The sequence below is a fragment of the Aquarana catesbeiana genome, linkage group LG06, assembly GCF_042186555.1.
Source record: "Aquarana catesbeiana isolate 2022-GZ linkage group LG06, ASM4218655v1, whole genome shotgun sequence".
Lineage (NCBI taxonomy): Eukaryota > Metazoa > Chordata > Amphibia > Anura > Ranidae > Aquarana > Aquarana catesbeiana.
Genome location: NC_133329.1, coordinates 374,665,396 through 374,684,574, shown reverse-complemented (window position 1 = coordinate 374,684,574; position 19,179 = coordinate 374,665,396). Strand labels below are relative to the sequence as shown.

General features: G+C 42.5%; 1 protein-coding gene across 2 annotated transcripts in view; it reads left to right on the top strand.

The window, feature by feature from the left end:
• Positions 1 to 19,179, top strand: part of ARHGAP15 (Rho GTPase activating protein 15) — a 911,406-nt gene that overhangs the window by 830,907 nt on the left and 61,320 nt on the right. For both annotated transcript variants that reach the window (XM_073634231.1, XM_073634232.1), the window contains exon 14: positions 13,691 to 13,796. In XM_073634231.1, coding sequence (XP_073490332.1) covers positions 13,691 to 13,796 — 106 coding nt within the window. The remainder of the gene's footprint in view (positions 1 to 13,690; positions 13,797 to 19,179) is intronic.

Sequence of the window (19,179 nt, the reverse complement as noted above, 5' to 3'; positions counted from 1 at the left end):
CTTTTTTTCCTCGCTTCAACACAATAGCAGAAACCTGTGTCTGGAAAAGCATATGTTTGCAGAATTCCTTCCTCTGAAAAGGTATATTTATCCCTGGGCGGGATGCCTCCTGCTCGGAGGCTGATTTTACGGCACATTAGAAAATGTTATCAGATTTATGAAGTCGTTGTCACACGCAGATTCTGGCAGCGGCTCTGCACAGTGGGCTCTTGGAAGATGATTTATATGGCGCCTGTGCCAACCTGTAAGGTGTCTTGTTTAATGGTTAAACAGCATCCTTCCTAGCTGTTCTGGACGATGCGCTCCTTTTACCACGATCGCCACGGAACAGTTGGCAAAGTTATGGCGATCGGCATGTTTTGGTACAGTAAACAGAGACACAAGGACAAGTGAAGAGCATACTCGAGCAAGTGATGTTGTTTCTGTTTGGGGAGTACGGCTTAATTGCTGCTCTTAATGTCCTATTAAGTGACTGAGTACATTCCAGCTGTGAGCCTGTGATAAATCATTTTATGTTCAGCAAGTGGGACTTTCTCTGTAGAATGAAAAGAATCACCCACCATCAACCACCTTCTTTTTTCTTTTTTTTTTCCTTTCTTAAAATTTAAGTATTTAAAAAATCAGGATGATGTACAGAACAAATGTAGATGGACTTAAAATGTATTTTCACTCTTGCAGCCAAACTGGGATAACACCTACTTTATATTTGTTACATGTCCACATTCACATAGCATAACTTAAAAAAAAAATTAAATCAAAAATTGCAGCTCCATTCTGGACCTCCAACAAGGAAAAATCTCAGGTAGTTCTCTTTATTTATGAGGGCTGGGGAGCTGTGTTTGCCATAATTAACCCATTAACCCTATCGGTGCTGTGCAGGCCAGTGCCGGGACAAGGTCATCTAGAACCCAGGGCAATCATGCCAAACTGCGCTCCCCCCCCCCCAAGATGTATGATTATTATGTGTCAGCAAACCCCATTCCAAATAAAATGAGCACTAATCTGCATGCTTACCCACTAAGCTTAAATTTCCCCTCCTTCCAGTACAAAGCCACCCCCCTGCTGGAATCCCCCCTCCCAGCACAAATCTTTGCACCCCATCCCCCAAATCCCCACATTACAAATGCCCCCCTTCCAAAAAAAAAAAAATTACCCCTCCTAGCCCAAATCCTCTACCCCTACAATTCCCCTCCCCAAGTACACATCTTCTCCCCCCTACTCCCAATCCCCCCCATCCCAGCACAAATCACCCCCAATCCCACCTTCTAGCACAAATCTTCTTCCCTCCATTACACCTTTCAATACAAATGCCCCTAAATCACCACTTTTAGCTTACTTACCCCCCAAATTTTCCCTCCTAAAACAATACTCCCCCCCCAATCCCCCCTTCCAAAACAAACCCCCCCAATCTCCTTGCAGTACCCCCCCCACCTCACATGATACCACAGAACCCAGGGTAGCTTCCCCTCCTGCCCATCCTTTGTTCCCGCCCTGGTGCAGGCAGATCCTAATTATCAGTTGTAGCTAGATTTGGACACTGTCTCTCTTATAAAAAGGGTTAAAGGTGTAGAGCTTGGGCTTCTTATCATTGTATGTTAACGAGGACAGACCTGGAACAGGTTCACTCTTGTTCAAAAAACCTTGCAGTCAGCCATGACACCTTCCCCTCCAGAAACATATAAAAGGTAAGACTTTTTTTCTTAATTTTTAGGCATGCTGAGTAAATGGGAACTCATAACAAATATATAGTGGGATTTTCTCAAATTTGACTGCAAAAGTGGAAATATGTGCAGCCAGGTAAAGGCAGGTGCAAATTATCTGCACTATTTACAAGCAGTTTTTTGCCTTCTCCCCCCCTTGGGCACAATGTGCCACCTGCAACCGTTTCCTCTTTCAGAGAATGGCAGTGTCAGAGGAGTCAGAGGAGTCTCCCCAGTAATCTAAACTAGAGGAGGCAGCTTCAACAACTACTATGGAGTCTGAGAATGATTCCCCAAGTCCCGGTTTGTGTGGGTCGGTGCAGCCACAGTTAGATTTCCCTGAGCAACCAGGGGTCAAGTCAAACTGTAGAGGACCCACCATTCAAAGCGTGGAGCCGGCAGTTCCTCCGGTGCCCCTGAGTAGCCATAGATTTAATTAAGCTGGAAACGCTCCTGGCATGATTCCAGTTTATTGCTGAACCAGAGTATACTTGGCATGGAGAGATTATGACTGTGGTTGCAGTTACCCCCACTGTTAAGGAGGAACCTGTTGTTAAGAACCCTGTCACCAGTCCAGTTCCTACTGTTCTGGTGTCTCCACTTGTTCCTATTTCTGTGGGTTGAACCACTTCCCCCCATGTATACCAATGATGAGGCAGCAGAGCCTCCTAACCAGAAAACCCGTAGTGAAAAAGGGTCACCTACTATACCAGTCCAGAGCTCAGATCGCTACTTCTCAGCATCGGAATGGCTGTATTCCATTGGGAACTACCACAGGTAGGAACAGACCACTGCCTGGAAGAAAGAAGAAGTTGCAGTAGTTCTGTATGGGTGTGCTGTGGTAACTGTATTAGGGCCTCCAACTCTCCGGAAGTAAGTGCTCACTAAGAACTGATTTAGAGTGAATTGTTCCTCCAATGCTACTAGGTTCTTCCCAACAAGTGATAGTAAATACAGATTTATCACTGATATCAGTATATCATTTCTCTGAAAGTGAGTTAATTAATGAAGGGGAGTGTGATTACAGAAATATTGGAGCTGCTACTGCTGATTTGGTTTTAGAGGTGCATGCTCTGTGGCTGTCATTTGCACACTGCCTAAGAAACCTCTGCCCTGGAACAAGCATGCATGTAGTGGGTGATTACTTACGGATGCTGATTACAGACAAGGAAGCAATACCAGCAATCCTTTAAAATGGATTTATCCAAGTTAAACTACCAGAACAGTAACAGACTGGTCTAAAGCTGGCCATGCACTAGTAGATTTTCGAACGAAAATGTATACAAAAATTCTCAGTGCATTCAATGACTTGACGAATGTCATTCAAAGGTACTTCCGAATTTCATTTGTTTTTAACATTCAATTTTTTGGAATGAATGAACTTTACCAAAAAAAAAAAAAAAAAACACATACAGTGTTAGAAATTTGTTCGAGAAAGTGTTCCCATCCTGTTCCCTCAAATTTTTTCATCACTGCAATTGAAAGCGAACATCAATTAGACCCACGAACAATTGGAAAATCAAACAAACGTAACTAAAACCAGCAAATTTTAACAATGTGGTGTTTAGCCACATCTGATTGCAGCAACCTATCCACCCTCATTTGCACGTCTGAAGGATGCCTACAAATAAAAGCGCCCTTTGGTGTTCAGCAACTGCTGTCAAGTGGCGAGTTCAATATTGGTTGTAACATACTGCAGATCTGGGAATTCAGTTTTCTCTGAGTCCATCCAGGTGTTATCCTGTGTTTAGCCCTGATAAAGTAAGGTGGTGTTGCCTCTGAAACACGTTGGATGTTTTTTTATTACTTTTTTATGAACAATGAAAACTATCTTGGAGTCTTTTATCTGATTTTAGTCTGGTGCTGCTTTCTGTATTTCTATGGTTTGAGCTACTGTTGGGTGCCCATCGAGGGAAGCCTTATGCAGCGTACACACGAGCGGACTTTCCGTCAGACTTGGTCCGGCAGACCGGACTCCGTCGGACAATTTGATCGTGTGTGGGCTCCAGCGGACTTTTTTCCCCAAAAATCAGACGGATCTAGAAAAAAAACATATTTCAAATCTTTCCGACGGACTCGAGTCCGGTCGAAAAATCCACTCGTCTGTATGCTAGTTCGACGGACTAAAACCGACGCTAGGGCAGCTATTGGCTACTGGCTATCAACTTCCTTATTTTAGTCCGGTCGTACGTCATCGCGTACAAATCCATCGGACTTTGGTGTGATCGTGTGTAGGCAAGTCCGTTCGTTAGGAAAGTCCATCGGAAGTCTGCCGAAAGTCCGTCGGATAGACCGTCGGACCAGTCCGGTCGAAAAGTCAGCTCGTGTGTACGCAGCATTACTGTGTGGGAACCAACTCACCAAAGCTATTGAGCATGTTTGAAGTTTTCCTTCATTTAACTACAAGAGCAGGTCTAAAAGTTCCAGCTCCTCAAGCATGTTGTTCTTGCCTAAAAAGTACATTGGACAGAACTGAAAAATGTAACTTGTGGTTGTACCGTGTGTGGTAGAAATTACATTTTTTTTTTTTTTCATCATGTTACAGCATGGGGAAACAATTCATTTGAATGAACAATTTAATTATTTTAATTAGAATCATGCCAATTGTAATTTGGATCAAGTCCTATGAAAACAGCACAAATGTGTGTTACACCATTAAAAATTGCAAATATTATTCATAGTTTTGATTGAGTGCAAAAATTTAAAAAAACAAACTTAATGGCCATCTTAAAACCCAGTCATCCTAGCTGCTGTTTATTGGCCGGTACTGGGCATTAAAAAATAAAATAAGGCGTAAGTCAGAATGCCAACTCTGTAGGCTGATGGGCACAAGGGAAAGTACTTACAGTGATTGTAAAGGCAGAAGGTATTTCCTCTTAATGCATTCTATGCATTAGGATAAAAAGCCTTCTGTGTGCAGCAGCCTCCCCAGCACCCCCTAATACTTACCTGAGCCCCATCTCGATCCAGCGATGTTGTAGGAGTGTCTCGGCTGCCCAGGACTCCCCTCCTCATTGGCTGAGCCAGCAGCACGATGCCATTGGCTCCCGCTGCTGTCAATCAAAGTCAGTCAGCCAATGAGGAGAGAAAAGGGGTGGGGCCGGGCCACGGCTCCATGTCTGAATGGACACAGGAAGCTGTGGCTCGGGTCGAGTGCCCCCATAGCAAGCTGCTTGCTGTGGGGGCACTGAACAGGAGGGAGGGGTCAGGAGCAGAGAAGAGGGACCCGAGAAGAGGAGGATCTTAGCTGCTCTGTACAAATTCACTACACAGGTAAGTATAACATGTTTGTTATTTTTAATTTTAAAAAAACAAGGCTTTAGTATGACTTTAAATGACCACAGAGGCAGCCAAAGCATAGGGTAGGTGCAGGGCCCTTGAAACTAGGGGCCTGGGGCACTTTAGGCTAACTAGAAAGAACATAGCATACTTTAGTTTCGAGTATTTTAGTTTAGTAACGATGGCTAACCCAATGATGTAATCAACAAAATGAAACTCTGATCTGTTAATGTTTTAGGTTTACTAAAAGCTAAGTACATTGGGGGCAAATACTCCCAACTGTTCCTGATTTTGAGGGACTGTCCTTCATTCGGAAAACAAAGTCCCTCTGTCGCTCTTTCCCCCTCATTTGTCTCTCATTTTGGTCTGATCTGTAAAGTTGTATATAAAATGCATTATTCATATATCAAAAAGTGTTTGCCAGTGTTAAACCTTTCATCCAATTTCTAAATTGCTGCATTTGTAGATTCCAAACGCCAATATAAGTGAATATATATATAGTGGCAAAAAAGCACTCGTGGGTTTAACCAATTATTTTTTTATGTACAATTTTCCTATAAGGGGGCATGCAGTGGTGCCCCCTTATAGGACGTGGACGTCTACATCCTTTTGCTAATAAGTGTCCCTCATTTCCATCTCAGAAAGTTAGGAGATATGCAAATAGACTGTACAGAGCTTTTTTTTTTCTTTTTTAAATTTCCTTGCACCTGATTGGGTATTCTTTACAAAGTGAAGCTTTAGCACATTGATGTTTACTAAGGAAAATCAGTGCAACTGCACTTGCAGAGTACACAGTCTATTTGCCTTTCTTAAATCAACTCCAATATGCTTTACCAGCTTACAGCTATATACATCATACTATAATATATACAATATCTCTGAACCTCCAAAGTTTGTTTAAAACTGATACAATATACCAATAAAAACCTTTACAGATGATTGCAGGCAAAATATTTCCATTGTACATTTCAATAAAAAAACACATTTTTTAATTATAATATTTTTGTATACAGGGAGCCCTTTCTGGCAGGGGGCCCAGGGAAATAACCCCCTTATAAATCTGGCACTGCACAGGTGTATCCAATGGGGTGATGTCCAGTAGTAGTCTAAGAACAGACTAGAAGTAGGGAAAATGCAAGGAATCTACAGAAGTATAAAGAGAATATTGTTCCACTGCGGGATTTACCTTCCTCTCCAGCCACCCGCATTAGAAGCAGGCTCTCCATGGTTGTGACCCACTCCACATCCAACACCTCAGTCTTCAAACGAAGGATGGAAATAGCCGGTCACTGTAAAAGCCAAGGTTAACTTTATTGAAGTAAATCAGTGCACAAACAAGTCCACCTGGTGCAATCAACACGCTAACGCATTTCATTCCTAACGACGACTAAAGTGGGAGCAAACGCCCATGGATGATTTTTACCGATAGGTAAGACTGTAATAAGGCTTAGGTACAGTAAAAATCTCCTAAACATGCACCGTTTAGAAAATATTTACTCGTGAAGCTGCCGGTGACGTCACCTACACATCTCTCTGAAGGAACGGCATACCCGCAAACAGCGGCTCCCACATGGGAGTTATGTCATCATGGCTAGTCCAATCAAAGGACCGGAGCCCGCCAACCCGGAAGGAAGACCAGGTGAAGATGGAAGCCCTGTCAGTGTAACAGCATGCCACTGGAGGGCTTTGTTTTTTTTAAATGCATACTAGCACATTAGAACTTTTCTTTGCAGGTTTCAAAAGAAAAAAAAAAGCTATTACCGCTTTAAGCTCCAGTTAGGGGTGAAATGCATTAGAGCTGGTTGCACCTGGTGGAATTGTCTGTGCATGGATTTGCTTCAGTAAAATTAACCTTGGCTTTTATGGTGAAGGAACCTACAGAAATGTACTTTCTGAAGAGTGTTGTCATTGTCCTTATTTTATGCATTCACATAGCCCAGTGGTTAATGGTGAATCCCAAAACTTTTGGCAGCTAAAACATTTCTGTGCATGTTTCAAATGTGTATGTTTAGCTATCGAGGTTACCTTGTAAATTCAAGGGTCAATTTTTTTTTTTTCTGATGGTTTTTTCTGAATTTGAAACATAACTCTGTTGCCATTCCGTAGCACACTGTGCAGTGCTGTACAAGGGGACAATATTATATCACAAATAAAAAGTGACATTAGAATTCCTCCCTATGTTATGGGTGTCAGTGTGGATTATTATGATCAGCACTTGTGTCTCTCCCTAAGCCTGTCCTGACTGCCCAGAGCCATGTAACGTTAATCTCAGCGCAGAAGTGATATATTGGCCCACCCCTGGGTATACTGGCAATTTATGCCCCAGGGCCAGTCACACAGCATGTAAGTGACCCAGAGCACTGAACCTCAAGCTAGATATTTAGAATAATTATTTACAGCATAAAAGATAAATGAGGGATCCTGTACATGGACCTGGTAGATGATTCCCTATAGGAGCTGTGTAAATGTTATTTTCTAGTGCAAAATCTGCCATATATTGATGCAGCTACAGAGTTAGTCGGATGTCCCTGAGGTGTAAGAGGATGGTACCCCACCCTCCGTTCCCTTGCATTAGATTCCAGGTTTTATTTTCAGAAAGAGAAACTCCTTCCTGATTACAGCTGGAATAATTTCATAGACATTTACACTCTGCTTTCATAACTAAGGATGCCAATTAAAGTAGAAGTCTAGTTATATCACTATTCTTTTTTTTTTCAGGTATGAAATTAGAAGTCCAGTCCAATATTATCTAAGCCTAAATCTGTTCCTACCCTTATTCTAAGGTTATTCTGTTCCTACCTAATATTCTAACTAACCTGTAAAGGAAAGATGTCTATACTTACACATTCTGAGGGCATTCTGGTCCGGTCACATGATCGGTTCAGAGCACCGGCTTCAGTGTAGAGGATGGACAGCTGACAATGGATGTCCCATAGTAAGCCTATGGGTGATGTCACCACCCAGGCTCTGCAGCCATTGTCGATGCCTCTCCTATATACTGAAGCCAGCCACTGGAGAGATAATGTGACTGGACTGGAATGCCCTCAAAAAAGGTAGGTTTAGACTTTACAGGGTAGTTAGACTTGTCTTAGAATGGGGGTGGTAGCAGGTTTATGCTTAGATAGTATTTGACTTGACTTCTACTTTAATATCCAAAAAAGAAACATAATTAAGAAGTCCTCTGGAAAAGAATAATGATTATACACATACCTGTCTCACAGCCCATTCGTGAAATGATTTGAAGGATAGTGCTTTTAGTGCTTATTCATTCTTATGGATGTCAGAGTCACTTTAGCCGATTCCGGGTTTCGTCATTCTGGGTAGATGTCACATGACATCCTCTGAGACTTGCAGCTTGTGCTTGCCTCCAGGGGCATGCAGCATGGTATTCGGCGGTGAGCTGTGTCCCTTGGATACAGTGCATCACAAATCAGGATAAAGAGCCAATGACAGTGGCTCTATACCACGTGATTGCTTTGTCCAGTCACAGCCGATCACAAGTGTAAACTAAGACCAGTAGCTCACTGTTACCGGCTTCTTCACCTCACACACAGATGCTGTGTAAGGAGCAGAATCTGGGAACAGTGAGTTACTGACTTAAACCCTCCCATACTATGCACAACACTGCCCTGATTGCCTTGGAATAAAGTGTACCTTTCACAGCAGCTATCAGTGCAGCCTAATCAATAAACTCATCACAGAGTGCTATCAGTGCCACCATCAGCAGTGTACCTGTTCCAGTGTTACCAGAGCTAACATGACCAAAAAATGTTATACTAGCAAGGAGGCATTTCAAATCCTTACTATGACGAATGGGGAACTCTCACTGTCTGATTCCGATTCAGAGTATGAACCCGTCCAAAGTAGTAGTTCAGCGACCAGTGACTGAATTGGAGGAGGAAATAGTCCTTCCAAAATGATAAGATGCTCTGATTAACAGACAACCAACAGCAGCGCCATACACCCCAATGGTAAATCAGCAAACACCAACAGCGCTACATCCCTGGATGAAAGGCCCAGTACTAGTATTGGAGTTTCACATCAGACCCCAGGAATTAGGGCCTATACATATCTATCAGATGAATTTGTGAACCCATTATGGCTGCTTTCCAACTCAGGGTCAGCTACAATCCTGATAGCAGAGAAAAAACACTCCTGCGCACAAGTGGATACCCAGACAATCATGCAATGACATAGGCCCTGCTGCCCTCAAGAATGGGGAAATCCTAATAGTCAAAGATAAAAGAGAAACAAGAGGGCGCACCAGCCTAGTGCATTATCTTTGGATAAAAATGTATTTAAGAAGATAAAAAAGCCTACTTACAAAACATTAATAATGTGATCGCAGTAAATGGTCATCATGTAGCAGCAATCAGTTGAACATGGACAATACTCCAGAGGTCACGGAGGAAAACACAGAAATCACTGCCAGCTGGCGCCTTTCGAGGGGTAAATCCTCCCTTCCTCAGAGCACAGCAGTGTCATTTTTTTCCAGAGATTCGCTAAATTGTATATCCCTGACCAAAATATCTGTGTGGATAAGTCCCTTTTCCACTTCACTGGCCAGTTGGGAATCAAGCACTCTATTCCCAGTAAAAGGGCCAGATATGGTATGAAACTCTACAAGCTCTGTATAAGAGCCACAGGATATGTGTATGACTTCTGCATAAATGAAGGTAAAGATTCCTCGCTCCAGCCCCCTAAGTGCCCAACTTACATCAGCACAAGTTTTTTTTCTGAGACCTGGCATTTCCACTATGCAAAAAGGGGTATCACATCTACCTGGATAACTTCTACACAAGTCTGCCTCTTTTCCACCAACTGTACCTCCAGAAAACCTTGGCCTGCATTACCACCTGAACAACCAGGAAGGGCTTCCCACAAATTCTGGTGACCACAAGGCTACAAAGGAGGGAATCAGTGAGTTTGAGGAATGCCAAAGTGTTGGACGTGAAATGGAGGGATAAGAGATGTATAAGTTCTGTCCACCATCCACAATGACACTTCGGAAATTCACAGGAAGACAAGGTCCTATACAAAAGCCTGCGTGCATCCAGGATTATAGCCTGTACTGAGGGGAGGGGGGGTGTATTTAAATGATCAGATGCTTCAGCCTTATTTATAAACAAGAAGGTCCCTCTACTGGTAAAAAAAAGTTTCAATTTACCTTTTTCATTTTGGTATTTATAATGTGTATGTCACCTATCACAGTTTAAGGGAAAGACCCACCACCTTTCTCAAATCTATATAAGCTATCATCACTGAATCCTCATTTGCTCTGATTCTGTGAGCAGACTTCATGAGTGACATTTTCCAGAGAACATTCCACCCACAGAAGTAGGCCAAAGACGCTAAAAAAAATTGTTGGGTAGGCAGCAGAGGGGGAGTTAGGAGAGACGCCAGTTTTTATTGTCCTCAATGTCCCTCCCAACTGAGCGTATGTATTGGAGACTGCTTCTAACATTATCACACGTCACTAAAAAAAATTGTGAAAGTATAGTACCCATATTTCCAACATCCTGCCATTTTCCTGTTTCTAATATCTGTGCTGATAATTTTCCTTCTGCCTTGACTGACCAGGCCTTTGCCTTGCACCTTAGCTGACCCTGGGCCTGTTTATTGACGATGCCTCTGGCTGCCATCTGGATTCTTCATCAATGCCTTCCACCTGAACTGACCTCAGCCTGTTATGAACCATGTTTTTTGCCTGCACTTGGACTGATCTTTTGCCCTGGTACTGTAGTAGTGGGATTCACAGGGGTCCCACATATGTAAGGGGCTTCATAGTAGTGTTCTGAGTAGAGAAAAGCAGTTTTTGGTTTCTCCGGGTTTTGTAATTCCTGGATTAGGGTGTGGAATCCAGAGGCTTTGACAAGATTTGGGTAGGAAGAAGCCTCTACCCCTGTGCCCAGGTCTTACCTAACCAAGGCCCTAATGTTACCTGCCTGCTGCCTGGACCAATACTTTGGCTGTGGTCACCATATCTCTGCCTGCTGCCTGCACTGACCCAGGACTTTTTATGTGCCATATTCCTGCCATCTGCCTGAACCAATACTTTGGCTGTGCTGACCATATCTCTGCCTGCTGCCTGTACTGACCCTGGACTATTTATGGACCATGTTCTTGCCTGCTGCTTGTACTGACCCTTGCTCGTTTATGGACCATATTCCTGCCTGCTGCCTGGATGATTCCTTCAGCTGTTGCTGACCACATCTCTGATTGCTTCTTGAACCAATATTCTCCTCTACGGACAACTGCTCTACTAAAATCACAGGAAATCTTTTGTTTACCCTTTGTTCAGCTAGGCTGTGAAAAGTCTCACACATGTGGTATTTCCATAACAGAATGTATTTTGGGGTGTAATTCTTGGTATGTCCATGCTATTTGTTAAAAATATCTTCTAAATTGATACCTTTGTGTAAAAAAAAATATGTTTTCATTTTCTTTCCACGTTTTGCAAAAAAAGACTCATTCAAAAGACTCATTATGCCTCATAGAAAATATGTTGGGATGTTTGCTTTTCAAATGTGCTCATTTTGTGGGTGTTTCCAATGTTTCGATGCACCAGGACCTTCAAAAATGTGATAGGTATCAGAAAATTTATGCCCCTAGAGGGCCTTAAGGTGCTCCGTGGATGTTGGGCGTCTGTATGTGGCCAGGCTGTGAAAAAGTCTCACACATGTGCTATTGCCATACTCAGGAGGTGAAACAACATGTATTTCAGGGTATAATTGCAAGTATACCTATGCTGAGTGAAAGACATAACTTGTTAATATTATACTTTTGTAAAAAAAAAAAAAAAACATTTTTATTCAATGTCTTCAGTTTCTAAAGAATTGTGTGAAAAAAAAATACAGCTTCAAAATGCCTCATTCTAAATAGCTTGGACTGTCTACTTTCCAAAAATTGGTCATTTTGGGGGGTATCTGTACTTTCCTGGCATTTTAGGGCCCCAAGAAATGAGAGTTCAATAGTTCAGTAGTCTAAGAACAGACCGGAAGTAGGGAAAAAGCATGGAAAGTACATTACAGAAATATAAAGAGAATATTGTTCCGCTGCGGGATTTACCTATCTCTCCAGCCACCCGGCATCAAAAGCAGGCTCTCCATGGTTGTGAACCACTCCAGCCAGTTCATCAGGATTGATCAATTTTCAATTATACGTAATGATACGTACTATATCTTGAAGAATCTAAAACTTTCACACGGACTAAATAATATACACTGATTTGGATTATTTTTACCAATGAAATGAAGCAGTATATATTTTGGCCTACAGTTATGAAGAAAAATTACTTATTTTCAAAATGTTAATTTTAATTTTTTCACTTATATTGCAAATAAAAAGAAAATATTTGCAGTATAAATTATTTTAATTCACTTGTTCACTTGTTTGAAAATTCGACTACTCCAGAAAAAGTCAATTCCTTAGCACAGCCCCCTCCCTCCTTTCATATTACAGCTCTCTCCTCTTCCGTGAGTTTTTAATTAGCCTCTGTAGTTGCCCAGCTCCTCTGCCCCTCCACTTCCTTCATCTCACCTCTCTACATAACCTTTTATGTGGCTGCCGGAGGGGAGGGGAATATTATAGTGCAGTGGTCATCATCCTTGTCTTCAGGGCCCCACTAACAGGCCAGGTTTGCAAGATAACTGAAATACATCACAGGTGATATCATTTGCTGCTCAGTGATTGCAATATTCTAGTCTGCATCTCCCCAAGGTAATACATAAAACCTGGCCTGTTAGTGGGCCCTGATGACCACTGCTATAGTGTGTCACTTGAGTGACGGCTATGAGTTTGCTGGGACAGCTGGTATGACATCCAAGCAGCAGTCTCAGGCTTTTTGGATATCTACACAAGGACAGCTTCGACAGGTAAATAAAAAGCTTAAAATGTGTTACATTCACATACATTATGAGAAGATTTTTATTATAAGCTGCAATATACTGTAATAAATGTTTGCTATGGGGTTTAATGTAGCTTTAAAGAGGAAGTAAACCCTGATGGGTTTTACTCCCTCTTTATTGCCCTGCAAAGTAAAAACATAATGGGCTAGTATGCATTGCATACTAGCCCATTATGTTGCACTTACATGCAAACGAATCCTGCAATGTCCCTGAGGTCCCCGCTGGTGGCCGTGTCCATCTTCACCCCTCTTCCTTCCGGGACCATGTACTCCGGCTCTGTGTCTGGCCAGAGTCGCGTGACATAACTCTGGTGGGAGCGGACGGCCACGGCACGGGCCCTATAGAAATGTCACGATCGTGCCCTTTCTTAAGTGCCCATGCGCCAATGACGTCATCGCAAGTGTATATGGTAAATATCTCCTAAACCGGGTTTAGGAGATATTTCCAGTACCTATAGGTAAGCCTTATTATAGGCTTACCTGCAGGGCCGGGACAAGGGGTGGGCAGGAGGGGTGGTTGCCCTGGGCGCAATGGTTTATTGCAGGGGGTGCCCTGACCCTAACCTTAAGAGAGTTGGGGGGGGTATTTTGGCATTTTGGCATCTTTGCCCTGGGCACTGGATGACCTTGTCCCGGCACTGCTTACCTGTAGGTAAAAGTGTTGTGTAAGGGTTTACAACCACTTAAATGCAGTGCAAATGGGTCCTAAATGTTCATATTTGGTTATATTTTCCATTTTAACGCTGCACGTTTCACACTTTATAACTTGCTTTCTCATTCAGTATTTCTATTTTCTGTATCTCAGGAATCCAGGACAGCGATCTACAAGTGAAAACCATGCGGAATCTGGTGAAGCAGCTGCCTTCCCCTAACCGTGACACCATGAAAACTCTCTTTGAACACCTTCGAAAGTAAGTCAGAGTTGGCTCCGTTGCCTGATGTCTTAATTTGTCGGTCCGTGAAAAATACCTAAAATCTGCTCTGGAGAGAGGGGACGCCATTCCTATAGCAAAACATATCCTCGTCGTCTATCGATTGCTCCAGCACTGAGAGTATACACAGCAGCATGTTCCAATCAAAGTGTGGCTCGGCTCCATTACCTCACAGGGCCACGCTCTAATTGGACCCTGCTGTGGGCCACTTTGAAGGGAAATGAAAAAATCAACACACGATTCAAGTAACGATTTTTGTCCCCTCTAAACATCTTGGCAAAACGGATAGTAACTGCTTCACTGCTGGAAAAGTTTGGATAAAATAAAGCCCCACCCCAGAAAGTAATTAAAACCTTTAGATGCTTCTTGTATGTTTGCACAACTTACTTAGATATGATCTTTATTTATAACAACGTTTTATCAGTTTAAAGTATAACTAACGGCAAGACTTTTTTTTTTTTTTTTTTTTTTTTTGTTTTGGATTTGAGGCGGATTAGAATGCTTGCCAGTTTTTATTGCTGTCTGTTAAGGAGATTCATCATCTCTACAGTATTTGTATTGTTTATATCACTTGTTTATCATTGAAAGTGAAAATGAAAAGTAAAAGAAAACTGCAAATTTTGGGTTGTCCCCAGAAAAGTAATAGAGGGGAAATCTTCCAGTGGGGGGCACTAGTTCTGGTGATCTCGGGCTCCCCAAGGAATTCCCTTACGGCTAGTTTACACTTGCTTCAAAACAAGGCTTCAGACATGCTTTATTAAAGCTCTCCGGGCGGCAGTCGAAACTCCTGTCACTAAATAAAATGGTTAGCTTACAGTCCTGTTTACACCTTGCTTTTGATTGGTGCTTCGATGAGGCTTTGATGAGGCTTCGGTGAGGCTTCGGTGGGGCTTTGGTGGAGCTTCGATGGGGCTTCGGTGGGGCTTCGATGGGGCTTCAAGCTAGCTTTGCCATAGACTTCTATGGAGGCTTTGAAGATGATTTGAAGCACCACTGAAGCTACATGGAGTATAATTTTTGAAGCAAAGCCGAAGCAAAGCAAAGCAAAAGCAAGCTGTATACAGGACTGTAAGCTAATCATTTTATTTAGTGACAGGAGTTTTGACTAGAGTTCAGAGAGCTTTAACAAGGCCTGTCCTAAGCCTTGTTGAAGCAAGTGTAAATGCGCCGTTAATTTGCAGGGATTTCCTATTACTTCCTGTTTAGTTATGGGACAGGAAGTGAAGGGGAATCTCCGCAATGGAACACAGATGGCGAATAAAAAAAACATGACAAGAGTTATACCCCTCTCTTACTCTATCCAAAATAAAAAAGTTTTGCTTATAGTTCTACTTCTAATTCTTTCTAAGATTGTCTATATATAGTTTTCTCTGAGAATCAAATTTGCCTACGTGCCCTATTTTTTGGTGCTGAATACATTTTGGACCCATTTACCCTAACTGTATGCTCAAATGGTCCGTTTTAGTGTGCGGTCTGATGTCTGTTTTTCTGGGTGTGAGGGGGTGGTGTGAAGTGCTGTTTCTGCACATCACACTGTTTAAAATTTGTTTTACATTTATTCAGACTATACAAATGTACACTGCATTCAGGTATATGCAAATCAGCACGGTGCAATGCTCTGATGGGGTCCCCATCAGATCGCCCCCTTACATCAGGGTCTCCATCAGAGTCAACATTACAGTAGATCAGGGTCCACATAACAGTCCTTCCTTACATCAGAGTCTTCCTTATATCAGAAGTAATACATCATATTCCCATTGCACACGTTCCTGGAGAAAGCTCTAGAGTTTTGGGTGCTGTAGCAATCACCAGCTGGAGACCGGATCAGAGAGCCACACTAAAGATATTTGCCAGCACACCACAGATCATCAAGTTGAGTCCAAGGGGTTTTTATTGAAGCATGATCACATCACAATAAAGACGTTCCAAAGTCATGCAGGACCCCTTCGTCAGGCATAAAATCAGTTTGAACGCAAATTGATGATTCGTGGTGTGCTGGCAAATATCTTCATTATTCCTTATATCAGAGTCCCTCCTTAGATCAGTGTCACCATCAGCGTAGCTGTAGTAGCAGGATGGGAGGCTGAGCAGGTCTGGACTTAGGAAGTTCCATTCTCCTGTGAATACTGGGACAAGCACGTGACTGTGCTTTTGTCATCTCCATTATTGGTTGCTAGGACCACCTGTGTCCTAGCAACCAATGACAGGGAGGATCCTATTTCAGCCAGGGGAACCTGTGCTGAAGACAGAAGAGTGGGGGTTGGAAATGGACCTGTGTTGACCTGAAGTGAGACTTCTGTGAGAGCACAATGGGCCCTGTGAACATTCAGTTGACCCTAGCTTTGGGCCGAATAAAATAAGGTAGTGCGCCAGATTCGGCCCATGGGTCATAGTTTGGAGACCCCTGGCATAAACAACAGACTAGAATCTGTAAAAGACAATGTAGCTCAGAGCAGGTAGATTTTAGGGGGCTGTTGAATGCCTCTTGTATGCATTTTCATAAATGTCTTCAGAGAGAAAGTATTAGGAAATGAACGTTTCACCACACAAGAAATTAATTTATATATGGAACTTGGTGTCCACAAAGATGTGCGGAGAAGCACAATAAAAGTTACCTAGGGGAGCACATCATTGAAATATAGCCAGGAGCAGGAATAATGCATACCCTTCTGTATAATCTGTCCTTAGCATGATATTAATCCATGCCTTCTAAGTATTTCAAAAGACACTTCCAGTAAATTCAGTGAATAACCATTGATTACTTCCCATTTCTAATTGTGTTGGATCTTTGTCAAGTACAATCTGTATTAGGCAATATTTAAAGTATTGATTATGTCGTCATTGAGTTTCTATCCATTACTGTTGTTATAGGATATCTTTCAGATGTCAACTTTATTGCTAACCCTATTGTACACACCAAAGACTCATAATAACAAGGCGATACATAGATATGCATACATTCTGGGATGAGCTAATGTTTGATTTTTTAATTATATTAATCAACAGAGCACCAAGAAATTCTGCAGTGCTTTGCAAAGTGTACTGAACCATCCACAGGAATCCCTAACAATCAAATAAGCTTACAATCTGATGTCCTTACCATAGTGATACCATACCAAGTTTGATTCACGCCTTTTTTCCTCACTAGTTCTCCATTCCTATGATTTTAAGAAATATTTGCTGGGAAAGACCTTAGAATTGTTTTGTTTCTCTTGGTGGAAATGTGCTTCCCTCCCTCTCACTCCAATGCTCTATGGTGGCATAGATGAGTAATGGCCACACCTTTCATCATGGGTTCCCACGCATAGACTTAAAGTGGTTGTTAAGCCACTATAGTATATTCATGCCATCCCCTCTGTTAAATAACAATATGTGTCCCAGTGTCTGTGCTGTATAAAAAAGATGCAGATTTCTACCTTATCTCAGAACGTCTCCTGGCACTCACATGATTCCTCACCTCTCTCCTCTCCCAGGCTGACAGCTATAGCGGGAGAGGCAGAGAACTCCCCCTGATGTCAGCCAGAGAGGAGAGAGAGCCGAGCAGTCACATGAACGCTGGGAGAGGCTCTGATATAAGGTAGAAATCTGCATCTTTTTTATACAGCACAGACATTGGGACACATATTGTTATTTAACAAAGGGGATGGTATGGGGAACATACTTTAAGGGAACAGGATCCATTTTTTTTAGGGTAACAAACGTTTTAAAATAGAGGAAAATAAGGGGCGTGTCTGACATGCTCTGTTATATTATAGAGTGCACAAGGCAGTGTGGTCAACCTCCGATGCTTTTGTGCAGTCATATTTAGAAACAATGGGGGAGATTTACTAAAACTGGATTGAACAAAATATGGTGCAGCTGTGCATAGAAATTAATCAGCTTCCAGGGTTTCACAGGCTGGGAGTTTGGTTGCTTCCCACTGCCCTTGGAAGAAGCTTGCAGAGCTTAGAGTGGGAGATTCAAATAACCAACCTAAATATGTATTATGCTCCATCCCTGGAAAGGTGATAAATAGTTTGAGGCACTGGAGAGCTGGGTTTCTTCTTCTCAGAAGGGTTCCAGAACTGGAGGGGCCTTTAGGCAGCCTATGGACTATGTAGTTGTTCTAGAGGCCCCAGCAGGGTCAGGGCTGAGGGTCTAGATGAACTGTGCTAAAAGCTGGTTGTAGGACCTCACTATAATGCCCTGTACACACGGTCGGACATTGATCGGACATTCCGACAACAACATCCATGGATTTTTTTTCCGACGGATGTTGGCTCAAACATGTCTTGCATACGCACGGTCACACAAAGTTGTCGGAAAATCCGATAGTTCTGAACGCTGTGACGTAAAACACGTACATCGGGACTATAAACGGGGCAGTAGCCAATAGCTTTCGTCTCTTAATTTACTCTGAGCACGCGTGGCACTTTGTGGGTCAGATTTGTGTACACACGATCGGAATTTCCGACAACGGATTTTGTTGTCGGAAAATTTTATAGCAAGCTCTCAAACTTTGTGTGTTGGAAATTCCGATGGAAAATGTGTGATGAAGCTCACACACGGTTGGAATTTCCGACAACAAGGTCCTATCACACATTTTCCGTCGGAAAATCCAACCGTGTGTACAGGGCATTAGAGGTCTTGTCTGGAGAAGGAGAGTCTCACTCTCACCTTTAACTGATCTCTGTAACTGTGCAGTGTTGAGTACCAGTAGTTGTACATAGGCGCAAGGTAAACAACAGATGCCAAACAGACTTGCCTCATGATCCCCAGCTGTGAGGCATTAGACTGTCCAACCCTCACAAATAATTAAGGAGAAGATTGTTCTCTAATTGCTACGCGCTAATAGTTTTGGAGTATCCCATGCCCTCACCCCTCTCCAGTTAAAGATTCTTCAAGCAACGAATCTTTAAAAGACTCCCCTAGACTGTGTTATTGGAGCCGGTGTAAATGGACTAGTGCTTGCGGTGGTGGGCAACCTATGTACTATTAGGGAAGAATAAGTTAATACTGTTGGCCCATTTGGAGGTAGCACTACATACACTGTACTGTACATGCAAATTATGTAACCCTTTACACAAACTTGTAAACATAGAACTAACTTCAGTCTGGTGTGCATACTGCATGATTCTTCCTTTGGTGCAATGAGAGGAGAAAAAGACAAGCGTTCTTTAATTAGAGCTAGGGGTGTAGGCTTACTACTGTGGCTACCCCAGCTGTTATGCAGCTTCTTCCTAATACTCTATGAATGTATAGTATCTTCTTATAAAATCACAATTGCTGTTAGAGTGCATATAAATGTTATTCAGCACCATATAGTACATATGCTAATCCAATTCTAGTGCTTGTGGTTGAAATACCTGCCTCAGCCCCAGCA